At 45.1% G+C, this 12,295-nt stretch overlaps 1 protein-coding gene across 5 annotated transcripts in view; it reads right to left on the reverse strand.

The window, feature by feature from the left end:
- The window catches only part of EHMT1 (euchromatic histone lysine methyltransferase 1), a 159,601-nt gene that overhangs the window by 74,091 nt on the left and 73,215 nt on the right, over positions 1-12,295 (reverse strand). For all 5 annotated transcript variants that reach the window (XM_067542174.1, XM_067542177.1, XM_067542175.1 and 2 more), the window contains exon 3: positions 2,528-3,084. In XM_067542174.1, the coding sequence (XP_067398275.1) occupies positions 2,528-3,084 (557 nt within the window). The remainder of the gene's footprint in view (positions 1-2,527; positions 3,085-12,295) is intronic.

Raw genomic sequence — 12,295 nt, forward strand, 5'->3', positions numbered from 1 at the left:
AGCACTTAAGTTGTTAACTTTTCAGCTGTCTGCTGTTGTGATGTAACTGAATGAGACTCTTTTTCATTTGACAGTTTTTCATCAGATCCTACACATATTTTATCATCTTCCATACTCTCCTCCTTGCTAGGATATAGAGAATTTCCATTAATAGATCCTCCCCTAGGGATGTCTCTGTCCGAACCATGTGCTCCTCCGCACCTGTCAGCTTTCCTCAACTTCTGCAGGTCTCCAAAGGGTAAAGACTTATTGCTAGGGCTATGCCACCTGCTACTTATGTGCTTTACTTATCAAGTGGAAAAGGCAGGTGTGTTACTTTAAAAGACATTGAGATACTATGGTGATGAAGGTCATATAGACAAAGAGAGAGGTAACCAGGAAACTGAAAAATGGGAACAGGTCTTTGTGCTACTTAAAACAGAACTGGATGTAATCAAAAGCCATTGGGGGAAAAAAATCAATAACTATCGTTAAGGCTGAACTGAGCAGATGTTTCATTGTCTATAGAAACTAAATCAGATAAAAAACTTAAAACCCTGTGCTCAAACTGAGATGCAATGGCTTGAGCATATACAGAGAATTCTTGAACATCCTTTGGCTTGGTATTTTTATATATTTTGCTTCTCTCAACCAAAACTAAATGGGGAGAGCTCTCGAGGATGTGATTTTAAAAAAACCGTGTGCGCAACTGCATGCCTAATTGTTATGTTGAGTTACTGCCGTGGCAAATGACCATAAACAGCCACGTGCACAAGCAATCATAGTAACTGTGCACGTAAATTAGCCATGCAATTGCTTGCAAATGTCAAACACCCCGCTTTCTAAAACAAACCCTCAGCCTTGTGGGTTCACATACAAGTTAGTCTGATTTACAGTAAAATAAGAGTGAGGCAAGAGGCAATTTCTCCTCATCTGGTTAATCTCTTAAAAGGAAAATTGCCTCCTCCTATTCCTCTGCTCCAAGGAATCATTCTCTCTATGTGAGGTTCCACAAGGGTTTGTGTTGTTGACCAGCTTAATCACAGCGTAGGAAAAGCCACCCTGGAAGACCGAAAAGCAGTTCTGGCTGTAGTGCTTTATCTGGATACAATGCAGTTCAATGCTGCGCGTTCATCAGACCCGGATGTGTGGCATCTGGGATTCCCCAGTCGCTAGCCAAAGCGGAAACAGAGGTGAGAGTGAGCTCACAGAAGTGCAACTAAGAGAAGACAGAGGGCAAATGGGGGAAGTGATACTGAAGACACGGCAGGGGTGGTTTTCTGCCCTCCAAGTGAGGTTGTATGTCCAAGAGTACACAATTTTGAAGTGCTCTTGCTTCTGGAGTCACAGGTAGTGTTGGCAACTAACAGTACCTTTTCCCATCTACCTCTGGCAACATGTCTTGGACCTTTTCTTTTTGATCCAGACTACGCCACAGAGATCCACAACTTTTGTGACCTCCAGACTGGATTACTGCCCAATTGCAGCACTTGTGGCTCTGCTTGAGGACCGTTTGGAAGTTGCATCTGGTGTGTAAGATGTTGGTAGTTAAAGAGAACACATTACACCAGTCCTTCAGCAACTGCTCTGGCTTCCTATTTGCTTCTGGATGCAATGCAAAATGTTGAACCTGGCTTATAAAGCCTTCTCTAACTGGGTGCTAGATATCTAAGTCTGCCTCTCTCCCCATAAGCAGCCACAGTAGTGGAGGTTAGCTGGGATGCTCTAGCTAAGAGATCCTAGATATGAAGTGTCAAAGAGCTGGTGGCAAAGCATTCTCAGTGGAAAGCCCTCTGCCCTTGAATCCATTCCCTGCCTAGCTGGTCTGACAGAGCCAGAGTTTGCTACTATTTAGTGCACAAAGCAAAGCCCACCTCCATTCTCAAGCATTTGCTCAAAGGGGATTGGTTAGACGTGGATGCTGTCCATTCCCCCGATGTCATGGTGCCTCTGAGAGAAGGTAGAGCTGTATGTTTTATTAAGTGAGGGACACATACCCTGGGTCACTCAGAAGGGCCCATTTTATGAATGAACAATATTCATTACCAAATAAGAAATGTAGAAAGGGTTACCAATCTGGTGAGGTACTATGACACTCAGTGATGCGAGAGAATAAAACCCAGACACAGGTAGTGGGAAGTTCCCAGAGTTTTCCCATCAGGGCTGTGCATGATATGCCTCTGGGTTAGACTTATAAGGAATCTGTTTCAGAAGCGACCCTTTGGATTTAGTAAAAGGACTGAAGGTGCAACACAGCTGAGGCTGAAAGGCAAATTATGCGTCTTGCAGGAATATGCTGGAGGAGGTAACTGATCAGTTACACCTTTAGAAACACAAACTTGGGGCGAGTGGGGTTTGAAGCTAACAGCAGCAGCAAGTTACAAACCCTATTATCACCCCTGCTTCTGCAAGAGAAAGGTCAGGGACTTAGCTGGACACTTCCAAATTACACCTGTTGACTCAGATCAGGGCTAACATGCCACACATCAAAAAGAAAACCCAAGACCTTTCAGCGACAGAGCAACTGACTGCAGTGCATATACATTACCAGGCTAGGTGTGGGCTTAGGCATTGTCTTCCGTGCTCTGTGGACCTTGACTTCAGCATTAGTGGCGGTGGCTTTTTTAGCATCCATGTCCTTACTGCCCTCCCCGAGCTTGGCTGGCATTGTGCCTTGCATCTGAGAAAAGGCGCTCAGAGTCCTCCCTTTGCTTGCTCCTGCTGGGAGGGTTTTCGCAGCATGGCCAGTGAGAGAAACAAAGGTGCCTGTAGTCCTTGGGGGCTGCTCCTGCACCATCTGCTTAGTTAAAATATATCCATTGCTCCCTGTCACAGAAGTCTGGGTGAAGTCATTAGCTTTCATGTGGTTTTGCTTCCCAGTCTCACTGTCTCTCTCCGAAATGCCGTTCTCTGCTATCCTATTTAATTTAGTACTAGAATCCTGCTGGCTCACTTTTGTATTGTCCTGAGTGGTTTTAGTTGGGTTTGGGTGGCTACCAGCTTCGTTGCGCTCACAGGAGCCATTGGTTTCACCATCTGCAGCCATTTTTGGTTCTCCGACTTGCTTTTCTGTAGCACTTTCATCTGCAGCCATGGCATTAAACCCTGGAGATGGAGGGAGAGAGAAAGAGAGGGGTTACAGATTACCAAGCCTCAAAAGGAAGGTCTGGCTAACTGCAATAGTAAATACGTCACAGCAAATCCGCATCCCACAAAAAATTGGTCATCATTTTTATCCACTTGGTTACTTTGGGCTGGCTCCTCTGCTAGTGTAAATCAGTGTAGCTCTTCTGAAGTCAATGGAGCCATGAAAACTCACATCAGTTGTGGATCTGTTGTGGTCCCTCACTTCTAACTATAGGTTTTCAACAGCAAAATACTCTTTAGCGTTCCCAATAACTACATTGATTTGCTCACCCTTCAATACCTAGGACATCAAACAAAAAGCTACCCAATTCTGCACTCCTACTTCAGGCAAAGCTCTCTGTACAAAGGCCAGAGTTACACCAGGAAAGTTTTGCCAATACAGCTCCACCAACAAACTCTCCCACTGTAGAAGCAGCTTATACTGGCAAACGAGTGCTTCTGCAGTTAGCGCTTATACTGGTTCAGTGAGTGAAATGGCTATTAGCCAGATGGGCAGGGATCGCTGTTTGCCAGAAGCTGGGAATGGGCGACGCGATGGATCACTTGCTGATCACCTGTTCTGTTCATTCCCGCTGAAGCACCTGGCACTGGCCACTGTCGGAAGACAGGATACCACGCTCGATGGACCATTGGTCTGACCCAGTCTGGCTGTTCTTAAATATGTTACACTGGCAAAATCACTTTTGTGCTGGTATAACTGTGTCTACACTAAGGCTTTGGCAGGCACAGAAGCGTCATCAAAAGCATCACACCTCTGACTGACATTGCTATACCAGCAAAGGGTTTTCATGCAGACCTGCTCACAGAGCATTTGGCTTGCCTAAGGAGCACAGGATCAGGACACATGGTTTCCTATCAGAGGCATAAGGCAGAGTAAAAACACAGGACGAAACCACTTTAACACAATGCTAGGCTAACAACATTCATCGAATTCAAATGACAGTGAGATTTGTGCTAACAGACTGAACAAAATGCTCATTCACAGCCAGAACAGGAAGGGATGTGTTACCGTTCTTTTCTCCCTTTCACATGCTCCTACTCCCCCTTCCCCCCACACACACACAAACTGTCCCATCAGAGTTTCAGCTCCAAGTGAAAAGGATCCAAGTATGAACTACATGTAAAGCAGAAACGTTTCCACCCAAGAAAACTAGCAGCTCCCTGGACAACCAGAAGCGATACTTCATTGGCCTGTTCTGTAGAATTATTAGGCTAACCTAGTATCAGGGATTCCTTGTGTTGTTTTCCTTCCCGAGGCCAGACAGACTGAGAAGCATAAGGATAAAATACCAGTTGAAGCTTTGGGCTATCTGTCTAACTGGGCTGTCAGGGCAGGTGGGACTAATTTACAACCTGTTTGTTTCTAAATATGTATCTGTAATTTTAGGCTGGAATTTTGAGAAGGGCTCAGAACCAGCAGAAGCAGATTTTCAGAAGAACTCAGCACAGTGGCTACTGAGCTGCTTTGAAAACCTGGCCCTTTAGATCCACCCAAACATTCTCTTCGGGGAACCCTGCCACTCTCTTCTGCTGGGAGTAGAGGTGGTGTGGTTCTACAGCATGGGAAGAGATTGTGGACTACACTGGGGGATTCACATACCTGGAGCCCTGGCTCCGAGCTCAACTCTCGGGGTTTGCTGAGCCCCAGTGGAAAGGTGGCATTGGAAGCATGGCTGGGGCTGGTGAATCTAAGCAGCAGAGCACTGCTGCAGGAAGAAAATGTACCGTGGAGACTGCAACAAGGGCCGCAGAACAACCTCTGCTGTCATAAAAATGGGAGCAATGAAGCGTTCCCTCCTTAGTGGGACCCACCGTCAAAGGGAACAGGAAGCTGATTTGCCCCTATATTAGGAGATCTTAATTTTTGAATTATATATTTATTTTTAAACGTATTCAGCTTGTCTTTAACACGTTTTCTGTAAATGAGTTTCACCTGGAGAATCACAGCAACATCCAACTATTTCACTCACACACACGTCATGACCATTCTAACACTTGAAACACTAGAACTAGTTTCCTGGAACTTCCACTTCCTTTCGTCATCAGCTGAGATTTAAAGAGAAATATTTCCCCATAAGATTCACAGCCATTTGCCATCAGCCCTAACACTGGTTATAACTGTGCCATTCCAGCTTCTCCTTCTAAGGCCACGTCTACACTAGCGAGTTTACAGCGGCACAGCTGCATCGGGACAGTTGTGCTGCTGTCAGATTTCCGATGTAGCTGCTCTATGCCAAAGGGAGAGAGCTTTCCCATCGACATAATTCAACCAGCCCCAATGAGCTGCGGTAGCTCTGATGGCAGGAAAAGCTCTCTCACTGACACAGCGCTGTCCACACCAGCACTTCTGTCGGTGTAACTTATGTCACTTGGCCGGGGGGGGGGGGGGGGGATGGATATGTTTCACACCCCTGAGCAACTTAAGTTATAATGACAAAAGTGGTAGTGTAGATGTAGCCTAAAGCTCTCACTTATTTCACATTGAAATCAACGGATGTTTGGCACTGAACATCTTGTGGAAAAGTATGTTCATGTACATGGTTTTCCCATGGGATTCGGTTCTAAGGCTTCTGCCTGGCTAGAAACCTGCATTAAGAACGCCTTCTTTTCCCAGACAGAAACAGTCAGACCTGCTATAGCTCCCCAGGTAGACACCGCAGGTCTAGATATGGACATCCGAGTAACTTTTTAAAATAGCTCACTAGAATGTTCTGGAGAACATGGAGGAGAGCAGAGGCAAAACTGCCTCAGCCACGCAGCTTCACGGATGTCCAAGTAGGATTCAAAGTCAAAACACCACCAACTCTTGCCACACAGGACAGCTTCAATTTCCTGTAGCATTCACAGGTTAAAAAACTCAGTAAGACGCAGAAGCGTGCACCTTTGCCAGCAGTGAACTGAAAGGAGGAACGATAAAGACTGGATTTTTCTGTTACTGTTCACTACCACTGAGGGAAAACGTTAAGCTAAAGACCAGAAGAAAGCTGATAGCCCTTTATATCCCCCCCATATTTTGCTTTTTTAAATTGGTCTTGGTGTAGCCATTTCAATCTTCGTTTCAGAAATGGCAGCACTGGGAGAAAACACAGAATTATGGGCCGAGACTTCCAAGGCCCTGGGAACGGAGGGTTCTCAGTGTTTTACGAGGGGCAGTCGGCACCTGGCAAGACATGGCCCTAAATTCAGGATGGACTGGCGCTGCTGAGCGTTCCCATCGAAGCAATCAGATAGCTTCTGCAACTGGCTATTTGACAAAATTTTTGCACTCTCTGCTCCTTCAATTTAATTATCATAAAAGTGACCAAATCGAGGCAGATTAGAGCACTGCACTAGGGGAAAGGACTTGTATTACTTCATAAAGGATGCAGAGACTTTATGAAAAAAACAACCTGACTAAAGTTTAAAAAGAAAAAAAAAAACTATAATTTTCTACTTTTATTAAATGTTCAGATTCCCATTTGATTGGCTGAACAAATGCCATTATTTTTTATGAACAGACAAACATTTCCAAACTTTCATTACTGGAAATTTTACTAAGTGACAAAGGAAAATAGTCCATATTCTGTAGAGTCATAGAGAACTTGACAGGAGATCTAGGGGCCTCTTTTTCCACTGTTCGGCACCTTCTGCAATCATTTACAGCAAGGCAAAGTGAACATGTTTCTGGTTTCATAGATTTGAAGGTCAGAAGGGACCATTGTGATCATCTAGTCTGACCTCCTGTGTAACTCAGGCCACAGAACTTCCCCCAAATAATTTCATAGCGTTATACACCCACTCTGCATTGATGTAAGCAAATGCACACAGTGCAGGGCAATGCAAAACCTGCCCCTTCGAGCTTTCGTCTACAACACAGATTAACAGTGCCACAATTTGCTGCTGTTCAGTGGAATGAGTGAAATATGTTGTAGGGTCGGGACAATCTAGTTTCTAGTGCACACGTATCCACAGCAACAATTGTCATTACAATTGTCATCACTGGGCTCCCTGGTTGGTGCTGCCAGCAGAGAAAGGCCAAGGATTTAATATGAACAGAGTTTAAATTTCCATCTCATCTCAGGTCAGATTTGAGGCAGATGGGGGATGAAGCTTGTACTGCAGTTGCTCATGATGTACCTGGTCTGGGGAAAATGAAGATAATCTCCAGAGCTGTCAACCTGCTTTTTTTCACCAGTATTAAATCAAAGAAAATAAGAAGAAGTTCACTAGTTTTGGCTGCTCCCTGCAGATGTGTTTTTGCAGTACACAAATCCCCTGTGAAAGCCATCATGACAATGCCTGACCGTCTTCATGAGCTCATTCAGGAGTTGCTAAGGATTCTCAGGTTCCTACCCAAGCCTCTAATTAGAAAGAACCCGCACTAAGACCCAGTTTGTGTCAAGCCCTAAACTACTTAATAAGAGATGGTAACATAATTAAGTTGGTCTCTTTTTATGCTAGAAATCCCCTGATCTGTGATGAAAACATATGAACTGCCACGCCAGCTCAGACTAGCGAGACCTAGTCTAGTATCCTGCCTCTGGCCCCAAGTCAGCAGTCCATCCCAAACACAGCAAAGCCCATGCTTATGTCTCACTGAAGTCAATAAGACGTAGCCAGAAGCTTAAAAAGATAAGCACCTGCTTTGCTGAACAGAGATGGACTTAAGCACACTAAGTACATTGCTGTAATGGGGCCTCTGACAGTGGCCAGCACCAGATGTTTCTTATACCTTCCTCTGAAGCATCATGGAGAGTTACTGAGTAAATAGCCCAGAGCAGAAGATCCTCCCTAACCCCAGGCACTACATACAGGTCCTTATCCCAGGGGTTCCCAAACTTTTTGCCTGCATGACCTCATTTTGAAAGTGACTGCTTCCTGTGACCCCAGACAGCAACACAGCAACTGAAGAATCTAAGGAATTTACACATTAAGTATGTTATTTAATGCTCTCTAATGTGCACATGGGCTTGCGTGTAGCAACAGTTTCTCAAAGTCTGGCAGCATAGCAGGAACTGAACATCTAATCTCCAATGTGACAACAGAAGATTCATACCGAGACTTTATGCGCACATGTGTGCTGAATCCAGCTTCACACAAATACGTGCTTGCAAACGGCATCATCAGTTTCAAGGCATGTGTTGAGAATGCAGGATATTCATTCTTGACAGTGAGCCAGAACTCCGGGACAGTTGGGCATATGTTCCTTGTGAGAATCGATCGCAGGAAATTTCAATGAGCTGTCTGATTTCAGCTGCTGGCAAATCCGTAGCATCAGGATTGTACTGAAAGGGGTTTTGCACCCAATTGTACTTGGTCATGTCCAAGTCAAGGAAAAAGGATGCAAACTGTTCCTCCATCTGCCTGAGATGCTCAGCCATCACCTACGTGGGTGGCTGAGTAATTTCAGTGTCAGCCAGGAACTTGCAAAACTGCAGGAGGGATTCATAGTTTGTTTTCAGATTATTCTTCCAGGAAACCTTTTACATGAATCCTGTGATTTGATCACTCAGCTAAAGGATGTGGGTGCACTCTCCTTGCAGACCTGTATTCAATTCATTCAGTTTCCCAAATATGTCTGACAACAGCAAGAAAGCACATCTTCCTTGGGTCACATAAAAAATGAATTCACTTTTTGCAATCCATTGCACAAGCATGCAGCTTGTTTCTCAGTTAAAAAAAGTATCCTAATACTTTTCCTCCCAAATGCCAATGAGCGTCAGTGTGGAACACCACCACATTGTGATCAGATCCGTGGCCTTCAGACAATTTTCCAAACACGCGCACATGAAGAGGCGGCGTCTTGATGTAGTTCACAATAGACAAGACCGGCTACAAAGCTTCACCTAGTTCTGGACTCAGAGCTTTAGATGCCAGCTGTTCTCTGAATCATGCAGTGAGTCCACACAGCAGACTTTCTTCAAAGCAACTTTCTTCACCAAAGCACACAGACCTGCTTTATGGGCTGTCATAGATGGGATTCCTCCATCTGTACAGAAGCCCACCATGTGATCACATGATATATTTTTGGTCTTGCATGTCGCACATCGAAAATTCCTTGTGCCGTCGTGTCCAGGAAGATGGAAATAGAACAGAACGTCTTCAAGAACTGCATCCTCTCTCTCATGTATTTCACAAAAGTCAAGAAATGTGCATCACGACCCGCAGTGCTCACGTAAACTTGAAGAGCAAAAGCATTCATGTTTTTCAGATGCTCCACTAATGTGTTTTCGTGATCTGCTGGTAACGCCTCAATCCTTTGCTTCAGTGTGTTGTTAGAGCGTGATACGGCTTTGAGTTTGTTTGCCTCAGTTTCCCCTCACATTATCTTCGCTATATTGATTGCAGCTGCCAAAATCAAAGTCTCTCCAATTGCGTGCGGCTTTTTGGCCTGTGCGATGCGGTAACTCACCTCAAATGATGCCCTTTGAGCGTGGCGAGAGAGGGACAGGGCTCTCCTGAATGGCACTTGTTGATGAGGAAGTTCTTCCCAGCATTGGAAAAATTACCTTGGTTTTCCTGTGTGTTCCTTGTGAAGGGTTTCCAAGGGTCGCTTAAGTTGTTTAGGCTCCATGCCTTTGCGAGATAACACCATGTGACTTAGCTGGCATTTTGGCCTTTCTTCATTCTTGACACACACTCTGGTGAAGTCACACTCAAAGAAAGCTTCCTAATATTTGTGAGCACGTTTCTTACCCTCTCGTTTTTCATTCATAACTCACTGCTGGAGGTTATAGCAGATACTCTGCATAAAAATGAGCCCACTGTGCCTCTTATCACAAATGACAAAGAGGAATTCACTGCTAGGCAAATGAGACACGACTTAGGACGGCCCTGTGTGGTGATACTAGGGAAGCAGAGACAGCGACTTTACGAAGATTCCTTATCAAGTGCCAACGGGGTACTCAAGGCGCCACAAAAGAAGATACGGGTCCTGCCTTAAGGAGCTTACAAGCCACAGCAGATTCCCATCTCAGAAAAGGCCAGCACAGGCTCCTAACAGCTCAAACAGAGAGGATGCTACCTACAGATAACCATCTTCCGGATTCAAGTCTCTCAGCTGGATGCTTGCAGTCAGGTGATGCAAGTGGAAAAATGGCATCTGTACTGCCAACCTGTCCAGACCTGCTCTGCAAATGCCACGCCAGGAGGCTGCCATTTTACAAAACAGTGGCCTCCGTACAGCGTGACCTCACAGATACGGTGCACACTGTGCGGAGTCCCATATTGTACATTAAAACAGCCGCAAGTGTGGAGCGGGTTTGAACATCTTAGAGGGCAGACAGCATTATCTCATGGGCTGAATATGGCTCGTTGGACAGGAACCCCATCTTCTGATGGCACAACCCTGAATGAGGATGCAACCCGAAGTTTGGGAACTGCTGGTTTACGCCCTGAAGCTTGAGGCTTTATAGTCTTTACACATTTTTCATATCTTCTAATAACACTGTGACTCTTCTGGCTATCCATACAAAATGTCTCAATCCTTTTTAGATTCCTGTTAAGATGCTGGTCTCGGTGGCATCTTGTGTCAATGACTTCCACGGGTCACTTAAGCAGAGCATAAAGTATTTTCTTTTTAGTTTCATCAAACATCTCCTTGCTCACAAATGATGAGGGAGGGTGGGTAGAAATTTCTGATCTGTACGTTTTTACTGCGTCTTGTTCTATTCATCTCTTCCCTGAACAGTTCCAGTCTTTTCATTATTTCCTCAGATGAAGTCGCTTCAGGCCTCCACTCATTTTCCTCACCAATCTCAGCCCCCCTTCCATTTTTGCTATATCTGTGGTTTTATTTTTTATTTTTTTAAGATATGGAAACCAGAACAAAGCACGTTATTTCATGAGAGAGCACACCCTCAATTTATACAGTGACATCATAATATTTTCAGCATTGTTTTCTATATCTTTTTTTCTATGCAATTGAGAATTTTGGGGGTTGGTTTTGTGTGTGTTTTGTTTTTTACCCCACTGCACGCTGAACAGAGGTTGTCACTGAACTGTCTGCGGTGACAGCCAGATCAGTTTCCTGAGTGGTTACAGTTAATTTAGAAACTGACGATGTGTATGAGTGGACCCATATATCAACAAAGAATTTGAATCTCTTGTTATATTGCCCACTCACCTAGGCTTGTTAGGTCCTTCTGAAGTTCTCATCGACTTGCTATATTTTAGCCAACCTCAATTTGTCGATCTCCCAGACATCACCCACTGGTGACACCAGAACGAGGTGTCACTCACAGGAAGGGTTCGTCTGCATTGCCAAGCGATGGAATGGTTGGTAGCAGGATTAAGAGTACATACACTGGCTTTAATTTAAATACCCTGGGTAACAGCAGTGGTGTAGACTGGCGGCACGGGTTAGCAACCAAAGGACATAGCCAGGGTCCCTGGCAGGCTTGAGGTTGCCTACCCATGCTACCAATCACTCCTTCACTGTGCATGGCTGTGACTCCCCCCACCCTACCTTTCTGACACAAGAAATGAAACCGTTAATGTCAACATTTACATGATCACCACGGGGCCTCTAGATCAACACTTCACTGAGATGAGCGGGGCAGTTCTCACCTCTCCCAGCTATTGCTCTTGTCTCTCTGCAGACCCAGGTAGACATCTCCTCATCAGTTACAGTCCACATGTCTGACGGTTTCTTTTCAAGCATAACAGCAAGAGAGGTGGTTTTTTGTTTTTTAAAAAAATGAAAGAGATTCTGAACAAGAGAATCCTGAGAGAGGAGCCAGTATGCCATACAACCTCGTATCCCAGCACTGCCTGCCACAGTTCAGGCTCCTTTCTCTTTGCTTTGCTTGTGTTGGACTGCTGTCTTTCAGGATTTACATTTGGCTCTTGCGCTGCTACAGAAATGGTCTGTGCTACTGTCAGCTTGCCAGAAACTGCCCCAAGCAGACGGTGTATGATTAGGTCTACTTGGTCCTGCCACAGTGCAGAGGGCTGGACTTGATGACGTCTCGAGATCTCTTCCAGCCCTACATTTCTAGGATTCTATGACAAATGAGCCACAGCTCATGTCAGCTGTTCTGACTACAACCGGAGGGGAACAGTTCTGCCACTACAGAGATAGCTGAGGCTGACTAGTTCACCAGGACTTTCTCTCCCATCTAGCTGGGCACCTAATCCCCTTAGGTCCTGTTGAAAACCACAGGCTTCTATCCTAGTTACACTAGCCAGG

Source organism: Emydura macquarii, unplaced genomic scaffold, assembly GCF_026122565.2.
Source record: "Emydura macquarii macquarii isolate MOO-44397 ecotype Brisbane River unplaced genomic scaffold, CSIRO-AGI_Emac_v2 contig_691, whole genome shotgun sequence".
NCBI classification, from domain to species: Eukaryota; Metazoa; Chordata; order Testudines; family Chelidae; genus Emydura; species Emydura macquarii.